Source organism: Vespa velutina, chromosome 4, assembly GCF_912470025.1.
Source record: "Vespa velutina chromosome 4, iVesVel2.1, whole genome shotgun sequence".
Taxonomy (NCBI): Eukaryota; Metazoa; Arthropoda; class Insecta; order Hymenoptera; family Vespidae; genus Vespa; species Vespa velutina.
In genome coordinates, this window is record NC_062191.1 from 1,075,001 (window position 1) to 1,095,000 (window position 20,000).

At 34.2% G+C, this 20,000-nt stretch overlaps 3 protein-coding genes and 1 long non-coding RNA gene across 8 annotated transcripts in view; 1 reads left to right on the forward strand and 3 right to left on the reverse strand.

The window, feature by feature from the left end:
• Window positions 1–5,385, reverse strand: part of LOC124948719 — a 30,097-nt gene extending 24,712 nt beyond the window's left edge. The window contains exon 1 of the long non-coding RNA XR_007100810.1: window positions 5,070–5,385. This is a non-coding gene — a long non-coding RNA (uncharacterized LOC124948719). The remainder of the gene's footprint in view (window positions 1–5,069) is intronic.
• Window positions 1–10,367, reverse strand: part of LOC124948717 (carbonic anhydrase-related protein 10-like) — a 190,722-nt gene extending 180,355 nt beyond the window's left edge. For 2 of the 5 annotated variants that reach the window (XM_047492742.1, XM_047492741.1), the window contains exon 1: window positions 8,345–10,366. In XM_047492742.1, the coding sequence (XP_047348698.1) occupies window positions 8,345–8,405 (61 nt within the window). In that variant the 5' untranslated portion in view covers window positions 8,406–10,366. Of the gene's footprint in view, window positions 1–8,344 lie in introns of all 5 variants that reach the window. The other 3 variants (XM_047492743.1, XM_047492744.1, XM_047492745.1) reach the window with 3 other exon arrangements.
• Window positions 10,368–18,075: 7,708 nt separating this feature from the next.
• On the forward strand, window positions 18,076–19,548 carry LOC124948794 (splicing factor 3A subunit 2). The gene is made up of 2 exons (XM_047492977.1): window positions 18,076–18,880; window positions 18,976–19,548. Exons 1-2 carry the CDS (start codon window positions 18,335–18,337, stop codon window positions 19,249–19,251), a joined length of 822 nt encoding a protein of 273 aa, XP_047348933.1. The 5' UTR covers window positions 18,076–18,334; the 3' UTR covers window positions 19,252–19,548.
• LOC124948795 (60S ribosomal protein L27a) overlaps window positions 19,352–20,000 on the reverse strand; it is a 1,520-nt gene continuing 871 nt past the window's right edge. The window contains exons 4-6 of the mRNA XM_047492978.1: window positions 19,972–20,000; window positions 19,696–19,831; window positions 19,352–19,459 (exon numbers count right to left, since the gene is read on the reverse strand). The exon at window positions 19,972–20,000 is cut by the window's right edge and continues 121 nt beyond it. Of these exons, the coding sequence (XP_047348934.1) occupies window positions 19,703–19,831; window positions 19,972–20,000 (158 nt within the window). The 3' untranslated portion in view covers window positions 19,352–19,459; window positions 19,696–19,702. The remainder of the gene's footprint in view (window positions 19,460–19,695; window positions 19,832–19,971) is intronic.

Genomic DNA, 20,000 nt, shown 5'->3' on the forward strand with positions numbered 1-20,000 from the left:
AAAACAATATAATAACAATAAAATTATTAAATGTATATTTTCATTTAAATATTATCCTTTTTCTTTTCTCAATTGAATTTTCAATTCGAAGAAACAAAAAAATATACATTATATAGCTTCATTCACCTAAGATACAAAGTATTAGAAATTATTGACAATGAAGAATATTAATAGGTTTATTCATATCACGATGGAAAATACCGAATTTTCTTTTTTTTTTTTTTTTTTTTTTTTTTTTTTTTTTTTTTTTTTTCAATAGTAAATATTGTGTAAAAAAAGCAGGGGAGTAGTACGTAGTATTGCTTAAATTATTACTATGTTTACACGATAGTAAAGATATAAATGTACGTATACATACAATGAGATAAGAGAAAGAAAGAGAGCGAGAGCGAGAGCGAGAGAGAGAGAGAAGACTGAAATTCCTTGACAAGAAAGAAAGAAAGAAAGAAAGAAGCAAAGGTTTCTCTGAGCTTAAAAAACCTCATATTAGCAGAATTTCCTGTATCCGAGCTCTGTACGCTCTCCGAGGCTCCTACAAAAAGGTCACCCTTAACCTCGTGGCTCTGTGGTTCTTTAAAACTTTATTAAGCGTAGCTGCCTTCCGTGAATGCTACTGTCCACCGAATTTCCCTGGGAGCTTGCTAACTCTCATGTTAGAGAACATTTCACAAGACTTGACATAAATTTTTTATTCTCTAATAGACAGAGAGGGAGTAAGAAAAAGAGAGAGAGAGAGAGAGAGAGAGAGAGAGAGAGAGAATGATAACATTTTTATTCATCTTTTTTACTTATTTTTATTTAACCACAGTGATATAGATACACATAAGTCTTTTTAAACGTTTAATAATACATATTCATTAAGCATTTACAATTTATTTATTTATTTGTTTTTTCTTTTTTTTTTTTTCTTTTTTTTTTTTTTTGATATAATAATAAAAAAAAAATATCTATTTATTCACAAAAAGAGAAAAGAATTACACAAAAGTAATCATACTATTACTTATTTTTGTTACTGAAACGATATCAATCTCAATATCTCTGAATGATAGTAATACATTTATGTAAGGGAAAGTGCATAAAGAAACATCTTTGATGTATTCATAAAGTTTCTTTGCTTTTGTTTTTCGTATATAAATAACATACGAAAAAAATTTTTATCCGATAATAAAAAAGAATTCTTCTTCTTTTTTTCTTGCGATATATAGAGAAAGCGTAAGAGAACAAAAATGTTTGCCTATCAAATAAAAGAAAGAAAGAAAGGAAGGAAAAAAAGAAGGGAAAAGAAAAAGAATCCAACTTCTCAGTTTTATATTAATTAATTTTCTTATTTTTAAAATTAATCGATCTAGAATCGAAGAAAATAGATTTAATATTAATCATTCGATTTAATTCTCATTTTAAATTCAATCTAGTGATATAACTACGTTACGATATATATATATATATTTATGTGTGTGTGTGTGTATGTGTGTGTGTGTGTGTGTATATATATATATAGATATAACCTTTAACTTCTCTTAGAAAAATAAGAAATTATTCAAAGGGAATCAGGATAGTACGATGTATCATCGATAAAACACACCATAATCGTTCTCTATCTTCCTTGGTGAATGTAAACGGAATTTAGATCATCGTTTTACCCGTGTTCGTGCTCTCGAATACAAGCACCGCGCCGCACCGCACCACACCGCACCACACCGCACCGCACCGCACCGCACCGCACTGCACCGCACCACACACCATCCTAAATTTTCCTCTAATGAAAGGATCTCGTAGTCGAAGATAACGAGCGATAAATTCTCATTGCTTCGATGGAAAAAGGTAGAGTGAAGAGAAATGTTTTAAAGCCTTTATCTACGAAGGACCTATACGCATAAGTTTATAAAAAGTGATAAACATTACTTATTATTTATCATAAAATCGTATCGCTCTATATCTATACTTTATCATAAAATCGTATTACTTCTTTTTTTCTTTTTTCTTTTTTTTTTATCATAAGCGTAATACAGGACATAACAACGAAATTTATTTTTTACGTAAAAATAAAATTCATCCCTCTCTGTCTCTCTCTCTCTCTCTCTCTCTCTCTCTCTCTCTCTCTCTCTACCCCCGAAAAAAAAAAGAAAAAAAATAATTGCAAATAATGATTTCAATAGATAATCGATCGTAAAAGTGTCTTTTAAATCTTTAAAAAAAATAAAATATATAAATAAGTAAATAAAATACGAAAAGATCATTGAAAAGTGTTCGTCTAAAGAGAGGACAATTCTCAAGGTCGCATGTGATAAAAATCAATAGTTAAACACGAAGGTAGCAACGTTAAGTACGATTTTCAAGACAGATCAAAAGCCCTTCGAAGAAATGAATCTCCAAAGAAGCTCGGTAAGAGAGTACTAGAGATATATTTTGCTCTTAGAAGTCCCTAGAGTCGATTATAACTATCCCGACTATCGCGTATTATCGCGAGAAACATCTTTCGACGAGGAGACTCTGGCTCTCCTTCTTAACTCTAAAATAACCTTCGAGAATAAATGAGTTTCCTAGATAAAGCGATTTTCCTTGGTGCCTTACTTATTGGATAAAATCACTTCCGACATTATATATATATATATATATATATTATATATATATGTATGTATATATTAATATATAATATATATATATATATGTACAGTGATATATAATATATGTATTACATTAAAATTAATTTGATTAAAATACATAGTATATTTAAAAAAAAAAAAAATATATTTAAATTGAAATGGATGAACATGTAAAAGAGATAAGAGAAGTATCGATCTTACGTATTTAAGTACTCACGTTACTTCGAGCTAAGGCTAATACGATTTTAGTATGAAAACTAAAGGGTTAGTAGCTTAAACATTCTATAGCCTTCTATTCTAGCTAACGTGGATTTACGCTAGCTTAATCGACATCAATCGAACTGTCTACGGTTCGCTAAATAGAGCCTGAGAGATATTATAGATATACATAGGTATCCCCGATCGTCGATAACCTCGAAAGTGTCGAGAAATTGACATCGTACTGACATACTCCTTTAAACGAACATGATATAATAATAACGAATCAGATTTAATAGATTGATAAACAAGTTAATATTGGAATTATTAGTTAGAGTAACTATAAATACTTTTGATTATTAAACTGATCTAGTTTCTATTATCTTCATAGATTATTAATTAATTTATATGTGTACGATATACTAGACTAATAAAATAAATTTAATTAATGATAAATCCTTGACTAAATAATTATAATTGTTTATAATATTTAACTATGACACACACATACACACACACACATATATATATATATATATATATATATATATATACTTATTTCCTCTATCTCTCTCTCTCTCTAGATTAGTTAGCAAAAAATAAGTTAAGTCAAAATTTTTAGCATATTATACGTACATATGTAAATAAACAACACTATATTGTGTAATATATTATACAATAATATTGTATTTGATTTGGTCTATAGTAATAACTTGACCAATGAGTTATTTTTCAATAAAAATTTTTAATAAAAAAAAAAAATTATCGAATGCAGTGTCGTTTATTTAGATATAAAATATTGAAAATTTCGACGTTATTTATTTTCTAACCTGATATATAGAAAATTAGAAAAAGAGAAAGAGATAGGAATAATTAAATAAAAAGAAATAAAAATAAAAAAGACAATTTTGCAATATTTAATTATAAAACATTTCTCTAAATATATATATATATATATATATATATACACATACATAGAAAATTAGAGATAGATAGAGAAATAGAGTATTAAGGAAATAATAAAAAAAAAAAAAATATAAATAAAAGAAAAAGAACAGTTTGCTATCGTAGGACATCATGCTATTACTACACGCGTTAGCGATATCGACAAAAGGGAAGATTGCGTTGGCGAGCTGTTGTGTAAAGGGCCGTCAGTCATTTTAGACGAATTGTTATTCGCCGTTCGTCCGAACTTTCAATCATAGTGATTGACGGTACGTCGCACCATAGTCCAACACGTAGCTATTAAAGAAGACTCGTACGTTAATCGTGTGTGTATCGTATACATATTCGAGACTCATCCTCGTTAGCATCCTACCCGCTATTAGCGACAACAGCCCTTGTAACTCGCGGGAATCGTAGACAGTAGGGTATACCGGCTTCGTTCTATAGTTAAGAATCGATCGAGGAAGATCTATTTGATTTTAATGACCCTCGCATATATTGATCCCGACGTAAATCATTCTCAAAAACAAATAAAATTCTAATTATTTATTATTTTCCTTTTCCTTTCTTCTTTTTTTTTTATAATTAAATATTCGCAATTTATGATTTTCAAAAATGATTTATTAATATAATTAGCGTTTTCCCTGCGTATATATGTATATATATATATATATATATATATATAATTTGTTTTAATAATCAGTTGACAGATCTTCAATTATAAATAAATTGTGCAAAATCAATAGAAATTATTTGCGTAATTATAGAGAAAGGAAAAAAAGGAAGAAGAAAAAAAATTGCATGCAAATTGTTTCGCCAATTATTAAATTGAAATGGAATAAGAATGACATATATATATATATATATATATATATATATATATATATAAACAAAACAAATAGAAATAAAAATGTAATCAGAGGATGTATATACATGGATATTATCGCATATAAGGCGTAAATATAAGATAACAAAAGTAAACAAAGATAACAAAAGAAATAACTAAATAAATGAATGAAACGATAAAAGGATAATATCGCGTTGTATATACAAAACATTAGTCTCTTCCAGTCGACTGATTTTCTCATTCGGGATTAGTAAATGAAATAATCGTCGATTAGGACAATCGACTATACGAGCTTTCATTGGAATCGAGACATAGCAGTTAGTTTTAACGAACGGTATGGTGGTGGTGGTGGTGATGGTGGTGGTGATGGTGGTGGTAATGATGGCAAGCGAGAAAGAGTGGGAGAGAATAGAAGGTGTGGGAACAGGTTATAGGACAGTAGGGGGAGGGGGAGGGAGAAAGAGGGTACAGAATACCTTTTCGATACCGTTCCTCTCGAAATCTCTCCAGTGGACTCAGTATGAAACGCGGACAAGTCAATTTCCAACAGTGATCGTGCGAAGCTTTTGTTGGCAATAAGCGCTCATTTTATGCCCATTGACCCGATCCTCGTCCAGCCCAGGGATGTTTGTACGAGCGCATTTTGCCAGCTATGTATCCTACTACGTATACGTTTTACTAACATCGAAAATGTGCTGCTTGTGCTCCTTTCTGCCGCCATTTTTCACGTTTCGCGAATCGAACGAATAGTATCTCGAAAAAACAAAAAAATAAAAAAGAGATAAATAGAAATAAAGAAACAAAGAGAGAGAAAGAGAGAGAGAGAGAGAGAGACAGACAAATAGAAAGAATACCTTTTTGACAATTACAACATTTTTTTTTCTCAAAGATAATGATCGATCATTTCTATCGATCAATTTTTTCCAATCATTTCTTAGCGTACACTTACCTATCTACCTAATGAAAATTGATACACATAGACATAGATGTTCATTATTAAAATCGAATGTACTTTCATTTTCTCTTATATATATATATGTATATATAGCGATATTTACCTTTTACGAATTTAATAAAAGCTTTCCACCTCCCTTCTCCTATCTATCCTCCCTCTCCTCGCTCGGTATACACGTTAATTAACGTGCAAGAGGCATATTTAAATTAGCACGTACCTCCTACCTATCGTGATGTTGTTCGTCGTTTATAGGATGGGCTAACGCGTATACAATCGGCCGAAACTCATTCCGTATGTATCTAAAATGCTAATTTCCGCTCGATATCCCGTAAGGGGGTAGAAAAAGGTCAGAGAAGGGGGACTCGAAGGGTGGAACGGTATATAAAACTCATCGAGCTGGTATCAAATAGTAATAATAATTAGAATATAATAATAATAACAATAACAACAATAATAATAATAATTATTATTATTATCATTATTATTATTATTATTATTATTAGTATTATTATTATACAGTAGGATCGTTGAAAACTCGTATGCAATTTGGTAAATGCATAGTTCATACATTCGTTCGTTCGTTCATTCGTTCGTTCGTCCATTCGTTCGTTCGTTCGTTCGCTCGTTCAGTTCAGTTCAGTTCGTTCAGTTTATTCGTTGAACGTTGCGTCGATTATTGCATAAAGCAAGGACGCAACACGTTGCAGATAAATCTAAAGGTACGAGTTGGTCTTTCGCTTTCAACGAAACGCCGCTTTTAGCGTCTTACTTTTCATCGTGGGTGAATAATCTTTGCAACGGGGACAATATTAAGAACGAAATTAATTGCCGTGTATGTAATAAAAAAGACTAAAAAAAAAAAGAAAAAAGTAAAAAAAAAAGAAATTCAAAACAGGAAATAAAAAAAAAAGTGGGAAAAAAAATAAATAAAAAAGAGAGCAACGAGTCGAACGGACGGAAAATTTCGTCGTCGTGTAAACGACGAAAAATGCGAACATTTTTCGATACGTTTAACCTCGAGTGATTCTCATGCGAAATTTCGCTGGCAAAAAAAAAAGTTGGTCGACAAAAAAGAGGGAAAAAAAAATAGAAGAGAAAAGGAAAAAAAGAGAAAAAGAGTGAGAAAAATTATTAGAAAGTAGATAAAAAAGACAAAAAAAGTGGCAAAATTTCGCCATTCAACCTGTAAGTTCGAATGTTCATAAATTGTTCTTCATTTCGATCCCATTAACGTTAAATAAAAACTTCCACAATTCATTGATATAACTCGTAACTCGTAACTCGTTCATATCGATTATTTACTTGGAGATTATAATATGTAAGCTAGACCATTAATACGATTAATATTCTTTCACGATCGATAGAATCGATGAGCTTTTCTTTTTCACGATTGCGACTTTAGCAAATAAAAAAAAAAAAAAAAGAGAAAAAAAGAAAAAAAAATTAAAATAAAACAGTTAGAATAATATCATCATTTTAACAGATTAATAAGAAATTAAATCTTATCCGGATAGCGCATTCCTTTGTAATAATATAATGAAGGTCCAACATTTTTTATAGAAACAATTCTTGACAATTGAAAAGTTTAACTTTCAATTATAATCAAATACAAGTTGACCCTCGAAATTGGAGAAAGAATTTGATGAAAGAAAAAAATTGCGTAACATAGAAAAAAACGAATGAGCTAAATGAATATCCAGTGCATATTCCCTCTTTTGAATTTTTCCAAACCATTCTTTTGGCATTATTGCATTGTTCCATTGTCAAACTTTCCAAACGCTAAACAAAAATTGCCATTTCTTTTGTCCGATATTTTTATTACTACTTCATTACTTCTCCAATCGAAAGCCACAATTATGCACAATGTTTAACATCTTTGGATCCCATTACTTTTTTTTTTTTATTACATTTCTCTTGCACTTCTTCCTATTTTGTTTCTACGTGTGTGTATGTATGTTTGTGTGTGTGTGTGTGTGTGTGTATTGTCTTTCGTATTTGTTGTTTTTCCTTTATTTCATTTTTACTCCTGTCCCTAGTCCTCCCACTAAAGGAAATCTAGTGTCCTCACTTTCTGTCCTTCTTCAATGTATACAACCTATCCTCTTTCTCTCTCTCTCTCTCTCTCTCTCTCTCTCTCTCCCTCTCTCTGTTCCCGCCCTTTTTCTCCCTCGACTTTTTCGTCGATCTCTCTCCATCATCCTCGATTTCAACACGTAGATTACGACCGCTGACACGCGGCAACGCGCCCGTAAAAACTGTCGACGTATAAAACCGACGTGTTCCCGCGTAGTCGCCGTTCAGCTTTTTGCACCATTTTCCAACCCCTCTTTCGGTTGCTCTCCATGGCACTCGTCCATCGAGAGACAGAGAGACAGAGAAAGAGAAACAGAGAGGGAGAAAGAGAAAGAGAGAGAGAGAGAGAGAGAGGGGAAGAGTGACACGAAAAGCGATGAAAAGAAAGAGAGAGAGAATTCTTTTTTTATTTCTTTCTTTTCTTTTTTTACATATATATATATATATACCTTTCTAGTAGGAATATCGAACAACGAGAAAATGATCATAACGTGGACGTGTACGCATTTGACGATATAAAAAATATTATCCATTAATAATATTTCAAGTTTAATCGTCGGATTGGGAAGGGACGAGAGAAAAAAGAGGAAAAGAAAAAACAAAAAAGGGTAAAAGAGAAAAAGGGAAGAAGAGTGCCTAAAAAAAAAAAAAAAAAAAAAAAAAAAAAAAAAAAAAAGAGAGAAAAAATAGAAAAAAAAAGGCAAAAGAAAGAAATCAACTTACCGTTTATGATCAAGAAGACACCGAGGACGTAAAAAAGTAGAAGGGAACGGCTAGGGCACATCTTTGTTCTTCCTCTATCGGCAACTCCTTTTCTTGACGATGAATATCACGATATCAAAAGAATGGCGAGATTCGCAGATAAACGCAGATAAACGACGATTTAAGGTGAACTGTAATAATCGTCGCTTTGCTTTGCGTCGCGTCGCGGAAATCGTCCGGGAAGGATGGGAAAGGAAAAAAAAAAAAAAAAAAGAATGGAAAAGAAAAAAAGAGAGGATCAGTGAAAGAAAGGGGAACACTGAACGGAGTTCTCACTTTTTTCCTTGCAAATGATGCATCTTCTTAAAGTTTGCGTTTGAAAACCATCGATTGTTCGATTCACGGGGGACGAACAGCGGCGAACGAGATCGACAGGGGTGATGGTGGCGGCGGGGTTGGCAGCGACGAAGACGCTTGTAATTCGTTAGAAAGGGGTTCGCAATGGCCTTCTTTGAACTTCGATCAGATCGAATCAGATAGTTCTCACACCTTCCAAACTCCAAATTCACTGTACTTTTGATCTCTTTCTCTTTCGATTTTTTTCTTTTCTTTTTTTTTTTTTTCTTTCTTTTTGTTCTCCTTCTCCCTCCTCTCCTCCCTCGCCCCCTCTCGAACTGTGAACTATTCCTCCCTCCTCGACTCGGTCGCCCACCTTTTCTCGTAGGAAACGATCGGTCACGAAAGCAGATTCAGAACACCCGAGTGGAGCCTTTACGATCGCTAATTACAGACGATCGCGTTAATCGGCTTCGATCTCTTTCCGAGGAATCCTTCTATCGTAAACCGATTCTCCAGGCTCTATATCTTTCTACGGATAAGCCCGTGCAACTTCCAAGAGAAGAGATCTAGAGTCGATTTTCTCTATCCCTCTTTCTCTTTCTCTCTCTCTCTCTCTCTCTTTCTATCTCTCTTTCTATCTCTCCCTCCCTTTCTCACTCTCTCTCTCTCTCTCTCTCTCTTTCTCTCTCTTCTACTTTATATCAAATCCTTATTTCTTTTTTTATCTTCAATCCTTTACTTTCCTTTAACTCGACTCTTCTTTCACGATCCTTTTCGTTCGGCTTACCACTATAAAACACTTTCTCATATCTCTCTTAATTCCTTCTGCCTTTTTTTTTCCTTTCTTCTTCTTCTTCTTCTTCTTCTTCTTCTTCTTCTTCTTCTTCTTCTTCTTTTTGTTCCCTTTCCTTCTTCTTCTTCTTCTTCTTCTTTTTCTTTTTAAAAAAACTTTTTTATTTATTCATTATTTCTTTTTCTCTGAACTTTTTTCTTTTCTTGTTTTCTTTTTTGCTTTACTTCGAATCAATTACCCAAATATAAAGGAGTTCGCAACGTTCACGGATCGATTTCATTAATAATATCGACAATAGGATCGATAAGATCGATCGATAATTTTTCACGCGCGTAAATTCGTAACACTAGGAATTATTTATTAAGAATGAAAGAGAAAATAAAAAAATAGGAAGATAATAAAATAAAGTAAAACGAAATAAAATAAAATAAAATAAATTAAAGGAAAATAAAAATAAATACAATGATATGAAATAAAATTAAATTAAATTAAATTAAATTAAATTAAACGAAATAAATAAGAGAGAAGATAAAAATAAGTAACAAAAAAATAAAAATTCTAACTGTTTCAAACGTAGATTCGAAAGCAACGGATAAAACATGAACCGCATAAAAGAAGATAAGAAAGAGGAAAGAAGAAAAAGGAAGAAAAAAATAAGAATAAGAAAAATAAAGAAAAGTAAAAGAGAGAGAGAGAGAGAGAGAAAGAAAGAGAGGGAAAGAGAGAGAGAGAGACAGACAGAAAGAGAGAGAGAAAGAGAGAAGGAAAGAGAGAGAGAAAAAAAAAGATCAAATAGAAGAACGACGAACAGAATGGGATATAAACTCGTATTAAAATGATATTCGAAAAGAGAACCGAGAGCAAAACGTCCAACCACGTCGAGCTCGCGGCGCTTACTGAAGCGTTTCTCCGTCGTCTCTTTGCCGAGTGCATCCGTGACAAGCACGTTTCTCATCCCCACCATTTCTCTTAGGAAATTTTAGTGGGAGGTATGAAAGTGGTAGGGGGTTTTGGAATGGTGGAAGAGGTAGGGGAGAAGAGTGATGAAGAGAGCGAGAGAGAGAGAGAGAGAGAGAGAGATAGGATGATAGAGAAGGAGAGAGAGAGGGACAGAGAGAAAAAGAGGGTGAGTTCGACGCTCAAGCGGCGCGCAGATTTTCATTGAGCATGCGCGACAGAGCTTGCGCGACTTTGTCCGTCGATCCGGCGCGCTTTTCACGGAAATGTACGAAACTTGGCGAATTTTAGCCGAACGCGATCGCGATTAGCAGAGTGCGCTCTACCGGCCGGTAACTACGTAGTAGGGGGATGAAAAGGACATCGAGTATGTCCCGCGAAACGCGCACACACGTTTTCACCCTTCACTCTCTCTCTCTCTCTCTCCCTCCTTTCCCGTTCTCGTTCTATCGCATTTTATATCGTTCTCTCTCGCACTCTCTCCTTTCCTTTCTCTCTCTCTCTCTCTCTCTCTCTCTCTCTCTCTCTCTCTCTGTCTATCTATCTACCTATCTATCTATCTATCTATCTATCTATCTCTCTATCTCTCTCTCTTTCTCTCGCTCTTGTGTGTGAGCGAGCGAACCGACCGGCAAAACTTATGACCTCAAAGGGGTCGTTAACGAGCACCCACCAAATTAGTATAACGGCCACTCCTCTCCGTCTCTCTCGCCCTCACCACCAACGCCATTAGCCTTTCGCTCGTCTCTCCGCTTCACTCGATTTTCACTCGCGGATACTTTGAGACGCCAAAAATTCGGATTAACAGAGAGAGAGAGAGAGAGAAAGAGAGAGGCCTTCGTTTCACTTGCCTTGCTCTTTTCTTTCGTTTTCGTTTTCTTTCTTTTTTTTTTCCTTTTTCTTTCTCTTCTTTTTTCTCTTCTTTTCGAAGCTTATAAATCCATTCGTCCGTCCGTCCATTGATCCATCCATCTCTATCGTGTCTTTGAACAGAAAATTCATCTCAGAAAAGGGGCGCTGTTCGGGCCAGACGATGGAGGACGAAAAACAAAGGATATCGATATGCGGGCGAAGTAAAACAGAATTGAAATGAGACAGCGAGCACGTTCGCTTTGAAGTTACGTCGATCAAAGCTAGTTGAAAAGAGGTGAGAGAGTAGAGAGGAACGGGTGCCCGACAGAGGAGAAACTTCTTCTAGCGTCGAATTCATCAATCCGGAGGCCTCGTTGGCCTCTCGAGTATCATAGAAAAATGTCCGTTCTTTCGACCATCGCGAAGAGAGATTTCTATCTTTCTATCTTTTTTTCTTTCTTTTTCTTTCCTTACTGCATTTTAAATATCCACAATAAAATTATTTTATTCCATTATATTATATCCATATATTAATCGTTGAATTTTCGTGATCGAACGTTCTTGCGAATATATTTCTCCGATGGTTCTTCGTATTTACGAATCGAAAAAAGTTTGTAAGAAAAAAAAAAAAAAGAAAAAGAGAGAGAGAGAGAAGAATTAAAGAAGTAGAGTTCCTTCATCGATCTTAATGAAAATTTATAAAGGTCGTCGATTAAATCGATCTGTTTTTCTCTTCTTAATTTCTTCCTTTTCTTGGTTTTTTCTTTCTTTTCTTTCTTTCTTTTTTTTTCTTTTTTTTTTTTCTTTTTTTTTTCTTTTTTTTTTTTTTTTTTGATTTAAGGTCAAAGCTTTAACGAAGAGATCGGAATGGACGAGACGAAATTTAGATAGCAAATGGATTTTCGGTATTCGCGAAACATATCCCGAAGGGAAATTTACCGAACGTAGTGACGCTGGTCACCCTGATAGTGGTGCATTAAAAGCACCAGGAGCACGGAGGAACCCGGGATCGTTTCGGGGTACGAAGTCATTGCCCGTCCTATGGGACGTTACGAAATGAAATTGTCACAATAATCATGCGCAAACGTATGTATATAAACGAATGTACATACATACATACATACACATATCTACGAGAGAAGATCGGATACGTGTTCTCGAATCGACACAAAGCGGCGTGTACATATATATATATATATACTTATACTTACGTATATACGTACATACATACATACATACATACATAAGTATATATATAGATGCATATATAGATTCGTGTATGTTACTGTGTCTATGTATTTTCTATTTACTTATCTAATAAGTACGCGGTACGTAAATACCAAGGTACGTCCATTTAGAATCACATTGAGTTCTCAATATCTTTGAAAGTTCAACGTCAAATTAAGAACGTCTATATATCGAATTATTATATCTATTGAAATATTTCCAAAAATATTTTATTTCATTGACTATATACACGGCTAATTACTCTTTCGATTTTTATCTCTATTTTTTCTTTTTCGCAAACACATCCCTTCGAAACTAAAACATTTTACTATATCATATAATTCCCTTATAACTGAGTGTTAATAAATCAAGTACCAGAACGCTATTTATGATACTTTACAAATACTTTACAAATACTTTACAAAAGTATTTAAACAAATATATATATATATATATATATCAAAGTTATACGGAGGAACTAATTATACCGTCGTACGCGGTATTCGACGCGCGTTAAAGAGGAATTTTAAAGAAAAATTAATAAGAACGGCTTTTACAGGAAGAAATTCCGTTTCTTGGACGATCGATGCACCACTAGAACCTGGACGGACGCAGTAACGATTTACTTTGAGATAGAGTGAGAGAGAGAGAGAGAGAGAGAGAGAGAAAGAGAGAGAGAGAGAGGCAGAGAGAAAGAGAAAGAGGAACGAAACGAGAGAACGAGGAAGACAGAAAAAGAGGGACAGAGACAGCGTAAAAGTTTAGGATAAATATTGGAAGAAGACAAGTAGAGCGTGTACGGTAGGAGACGTTAGTTTCTCGCTCGTTATAACCGAGTTCCAAGAGGTAGGGAGCCGACGAGGTGACGCAACACGTGTCCCGATCTCACCTATGTCTCTCTCTCTCTCTCTCTCTCTCTCTCTAGATCTCTCGTCAAAAGAAACCTTAACGGCACGTCGAAAGATAAATTCAGAAGGAAACAAAGTTAGAGCAAAAACTGGATAGTCCTTGTTTTCCTTCTTACGAAGGAATCATTTTTGATTAACAACATATTTGATAGATAATTTCACGACACCCTGTAGATTCGATAGCTAGGTATATTGGTTGAGTAGGCTATAAGGCTTACACACGCCCCTCGAACTCCAATACCACGGCCTCATCTACCTCTGATCATTTCGCACGCAATTTGGAGTCATGCCAGAACGTGGTTTCCCGCGACCATCGTGTAAGGTTGCTGCTACTGATGGTGGGGTGAGTGGGCGAATGTGGGAGGGTACAAAGGGGTGAGGGTTTGGAGTGAGCTAGCTTGAGAGGATATCAGAGAGAAGGTACGAGAGTTCTAGATTGTGAGATAGAACAGAAGGTAGGAATAGATAGGTAGTCCGATCAGGTTCTGGACGAGGGTGTGCCCTTCCTAGCCGAATGGATTGCCAAACGACCGCAACCCCACCATCGCCATCACTACCACCACCATCACCATCGCCATCATCACTACTACTACTACTACTACACACAAACTATCGCTACCGTCACCATCACTGAAAAGTTCGGACCATTCGAAGAAGAATCCGATCGCCGGCTATTAAATTTCTATCGAGACTGGGATTAACCGGTAGCTTTTTTTCTCCACACACACACACACACACACACACACACATCACGCGCACTACCTCTCAACCAACTCCTCCTCCTCCTTCTCCCATCCCTCGACTACTAATCTTTTTTCTACTGCTTTTTCTCATTTCTTTTTTCTTTCTTTTCTGTCTTCTTTTTTTTCTTTCTCCTTTCTTTTCTTTTCCTTTTTTAATCACAGTATCTATCCTCGAGCGAGACGCGATTTTCACATCTAATTTCTTGTTCTATTAAATAGTTCAATGGCTTTTCGAGTCTATCGGGTCCAGCGGGACGATAGACAATCGATTTTGTCGAATTATATTTAACAAGATTCTTTTGTAATATCATTAATGCAGATCAATAGGACAATTAAAATGATTGTTATTATTAGATGAAATTTTATTAAAAGCATTTGAGTAGTCGTGATAAATTATTCGTGTAAATGTATGAGTATTCGTAGATATCTCGAAGAAAAAAGGAAAAAAAGAAAAAAGAAAAGAAAATTATTAAAAACCCGACAAAGTACGAACTAAATCCTTTTCGAGAAAACTCAACCTATTTTATTCGAGATGATTTTTATATCTAATATCTGATTTTATTAAATAATACAATGGCTAATTCAGATCCGTCACATCGATTTTATCGAAATTATATTTGACAAGATTCTTTCGTAATATCTTCTATTCAGATCAATTGGACAATTAATATTATTGTTATCTATTTTAGATAAGCGCATGGATATCAATAAATATCTGAAAAGTAAAAACAAAAAAAGGAAAAAAAAAAAAAAAAAGAAAATTCGAAAAATCCGGCAAAGTTCGAAAGAAATTCTCTACGAGAGAACTCGGGCTATTTTATTCCTATGTTTATCCAAACGATCCCGAGGGAACGCTTTTACATTTTTATCGAGGGCCTGTTCGGTCCACGACCTTGGGGTAATTCTTCGAAGCGAGACAGTGACGATCATAGGAATGCGAAAGCTTGAGAGGTGAGATTTATATCTTTAAAAACGGAAAAAAAAAATAAATAAAAAGGATAAAAAAAATAATAAAAAGAAGAGAAGAGAAAAAAAACAGATACGCGGGGATTGATTTATGATATGATGATACATATAAGAGAATCCTATGGGATAGAAGACGAACAATTATGAGAGACAAAACTTCTTCTTCTTCTTTTACTATATCTTAGAAGCCTCTTATCGTTAGTGTATCGTCGATCGAATTAAAGAAACAAAAAGTTTTCTTCGATTAATGATCCCCTTTATCTTTTTTTTTCTCTTTTCGAAAGTTTACACGATTTACGAGTAACCAAATCAAATATCTCGATCCTACTTTATTTCTTTTTTCTTTCTCTTTGTACTAATGATCGAGTGATCATATTCATCGTTAATCGTGTCAATAAAATGTTTTTTTCGATCGTAAACCATTTAGATATTTTGATCGAATTGTCTCTATTCCTATCTCTCTCTCTCTCTCTCTCTCCCTCTCTCTCCCTCTCTCTCTCTCTCTCTCCCTCTCTCTTTCTCTCTTTCTCTCTACATATAGATTGTTGCAATTAGCCGAATAATCTCGAGAAGGTGCCTAACTCATCAATGATGTATTCAGTAGTCTTTAAATATTCCTAAGCCGTCCGAGTTAGTTTTTCGGATTACTTTATTCTCTCTCTCTCACTCTTTCTGTGAGCAAGCCGCTAAAACGTCCAGGCCGACGAAAATTTCTTAAGTTTCCGCAATCAAAGTTCCTTCGTTTCTCGTTCGACTTTTCTTGAAATTTTCCAAAGTGTAAAATAATGTATAGCAATCCGAAGGATGAGGCATGTTCTCTTTCTTTCTCACTCATTCTTGCTCTCTCTCTCTCTCTCTCTCTCTCTCTCTCTCTGTCTCTCTCTATCCCTCATACCATCTCTAGCTACTCGTAGGAATTATTAACGAGCTAAGAGTTGCGTGCTTGATAGATAGTATGAGAAAGAAAGAGATAGAAAGAGAAAGAGAGAAATAGAGAGAGAGAGAGAGAGAGAGAGAAAGAGAAAGAGAGAGACAGACAGACAGACAGACAGAGAGAGAGAGAGAGAGAGAGAAAAGGAAAGAGCAAAGATAGGCTTTGAAAGAAAAATCTTGGAGAGATACGACAAAGTAAACGAATAAGAACGATGAAGGTGGAGAAAGAAGATGAAGAAGAAAGAGAACGAGAAGAAAGACCTAAGGAAAAGGAATAGAAAAAAGAAAGAGAGAGAGAGAGAGAGAGAGAGAGAGAGAAAGAACATGACAAAAAAAAAGAAAAAGAAAAAAGAAAATACGATCGACTTGGTATACTGTGCGCGTCGGATAAATTTTCAATCGGACAAATTCTGAAGGGGCGCCCTTTACCCCTCCCATATACGGCTGAACAAGTTTAAAAATCGATGCTGTCTCGAAGCATCCTCGTCTTTTCTCTCTTTCTATCTTTTTCAACTCAAACGATGCTTCCTCTCTCCCTCTCTCTCTCTCTCTCTCTCTCTCTCTCTTTTCAATTCCCTTCCATTTCTTACGTTGCCCTTACGCTCTCACCTTTCCATCTTCTATTTTCTACTTTTTCTTCACAGGCCCCATGAATAGGAAAGAAACGTACCTTCTAGAATATCCAAAGGTGAGCGAATACGTGCAGAGCGCACTTCATAAAAGCATATACTATAAACGCGATTTACCAACGACTATCGAGCTAATGCCGTTCTTTCAAAAAAATTTCCCTCACGAAACGATGTTAATGTGTGAACCTTGCTAATTTTCAATGGATTTAAATTCTCCGCAATCGTCATTTTTATAATTCCATTTGAATTCTTCTAATCGAATTTTTCATTAGCCCGCAAACGATGCTTCTCTCTTATTTTTTCCTTTTATTTTTTTTATTCAATACGAACGACAGTGTGTTCTTTCTTTTTTTCTTTTTTTATTATTTCTTTCTCTATTTGTACTTCTTTAATTTTCTCTTTTTTTTTTTGTTTTGTTTTTTTCTTTTGTTTCTTTTTTGTCTTTTTTGTTTTTTTTTTTTTTTTTTTTTTATTTCGTAGATAATATTAACTTTTATAATATGAAATTGAATGTTGGAAATTGGAAACTACTAAGACGAAATTCGAATTCTACGTTCGCACACATGTACGTATGTATTTACTTAGTTACATACGTACGCGTTTATATGTAGGTAGCAACTCGAAATCGAAAATACCAAATACCAGCAAGTACAATTACGATTCGGTTTCCCCCACATCCTACTTAAATATTCATGAATCCTAACGGCGAATATATTTTCCCTACTCGCGTGTGCCAATACCGATGGCTGAAGTAGTTAATACCAACTACCTTTGGCATCCATCTTTACTGCTTCATCTGCTAAATATCTTCTTATATAATATGTGTGTATATATATATATATATATATATATATATATCTGTTACATTTATTTACATTACATACGTACATAATGTCTGTGATAAAAAATTCGTATCGAATGGTAGTCGATAAATAATATTAAAAAGTGATAAAAAAAAATTAGAAACTTTCAAAGACAAAATTTAATAAAAAAACATTATGTGATTATAAAGAAACATTAATTAAATAATTCATTTGAACAATTTATTTAAATGTTTATTAAACATATATTATAAGAATGAAATGACAAAGTGATAAAAAAAAAAAAAAAGAAAATCATAAATACAAAAGATAATTATACCATTGTTAATTCATTTCCCGGAAGGGATGATTCAACCAAATCTAGGGAATATGGCGCTGCTGTCTTAACACTCGATGGTCAGCCATTCCCCTAGCAGATTTTGTCCAATGTTTTATATACGTACGTACCTATACGGTATGGTGGTGCCATCTAAATAATATTACCCTTTGTTATATATGATAAAAGAGATATTTTCTTTATCTACAGAGAATAACGAAAAGACTCGATTGAATAAAAAAGATGTAATAGATTGAAATAAATTATTCATAATCAATTATTCGTAAATATTAATTGACGTATATTGATTGACGAGCTTTTAACTTAAAGGGACAAGAGAAAACGCGAAGGAAAACTATATTTGATAACTTTATAAACGAGTTACATATAATGTTGGTAACCATGAGTAATGAGTGAAGCCATAAAGTCTCGTCCGAAGGAAGGAAAAGTTTTTCGAATGAAATAAGAAGTAAAAGCTTGGTGAAACTTTTTAACTCGTATTTTTAAGTTTTTAAGAAACATTCATCATGGATTTCCAAAATCGACCCGGTGGAAAAACAGGAGGTGGTGGTGTAGCATCATGGTCGGAGAGTAACAGAGATCGACGAGAGAGGTTAAGGCAATTAGCTTTAGAAACCATCGATCTCAACAAAGATCCGTATTTTATGAAAAATCATTTAGGCTCTTACGAGTGTAAACTTTGTCTTACGTTGCACAACAACGAAGGAAGTTATTTGGCTCATACTCAAGGAAAGAAACATCAAGCTAATTTAGCAAGAAGAGCAGCCAAAGAGGCAAAGGAAGCACCCCAAACTCTTGCACCGGAAAAGCCAAGAGTTGAACCTAAAAAGTTTGTTAAAATTGGACGACCTGGTTACAGGGTGACCAAACAAAGAGATCCAGAATCAGGACAGCAAAGTCTCTTGTTTCAAGTTGATTATCCTGAGGTTGCAGACAATGTCATTCCTCGTCATAGATTCATGTCTGCTTATGAACAAAGAGTTGAACCGCCAGACCGCAAGTGGCAATATTTATTATTTGCTGCAGAGCCCTATGAAACGATTGCTTTTAAGGTAATAAACACGCTTAATATTATCTCTTTTATTACAGTCTCTTGTCTCTCTTTTTTGTTACAAGTTTTATAATAATAATAATGTTGTAATAACAGGTGCCAAGCAGAGAAGTAGAAAAAGCAGAAGGAAAATTTTGGACTCATTGGAACAAAGATACCAAACAATTCTTTTTACAATTTGCATTTAAGAACGAAAAGCCATCCGTTGGCAAAGTTCCGCCACCTCCAGTACCATTAATCCGACCTGGATTACCACCGATGGTACCTGTACCTCCTCCCCCTAGACCTCCAATGTTCAATCCAGTTCCACCTCCTCCTGCATTGTTGGCATCGGGAATGCAAATTCCACCTCCTCCGCCTCATATAGCTTAATTTTTTAATTAAAAGAAATAACTTTTTAAATAAGTTTTTATAAATAAATAATAGTAATAAAAAAAATGAACGCTTAAAAGGAAAATAAATTATTTTATAATTAGATTTCTTAGATTTTATTAAGAACATTATGTACACAGTCGAAGTGCGCGCATCGAGAATTCCCGCTGCCCTTCCCTCCACTCCCCACACCCACCCACCAAGTCACCTGAAATAAATACACACATTTTTGTTAAACATTTTTGAAATAATATTGGATCTTAATCAATCGTTAATAAACAAAAGTATATCAGTAAAGAACAATCTACATTATTTCAAGTGTTGTACGCACTCTTAAGTCCGCCCGTTCGTATTATCATCATAATATTGACTTATTCGACAAAACAAACATATATAGCTCGTAATAAATGAAGAAAAAAAAAAGAAAAAAAAGAATATACGTACATATAACTTAAGCGGAAAGAATGCATGCACCACCGACTGCCTTGATCTTATCTTCTGCCAATTTACTGAAGAATTTAGCCTTTACGATAACAGGTTGTTTAGGCAGACGACCTTTTCCCAAGAGTTTGTAATATCCCTATAAAAAAAGAAAAAAAAAACAAAATCTCGTAAGAAAGAAATCTAAACAATTCATGCATACATATATATATATATATATATATACGTATACGCATGTGTGTGTATGTAAGAAGAGAAAAAGAAAATTATGAGACATACCGCTTTAACCAAATCGATAACAGGTGCCT

What these genes read in the sequence shown, in the direction of transcription:
- LOC124948794 (XM_047492977.1), top strand. Translation starts at nt 18,335, where the DNA reads ATGGATTTCCAAAATCGACCCGGTGGAAAAACAGGAGGTGGTGGTGTA. An exon ending in ATGAAACGATTGCTTTTAAG is followed by an intron (nt 18,881 to 18,975) that starts GTAATAAACACG and finishes TTGTAATAACAG; the next exon opens with GTGCCAAGCAGAGAAGTAGA.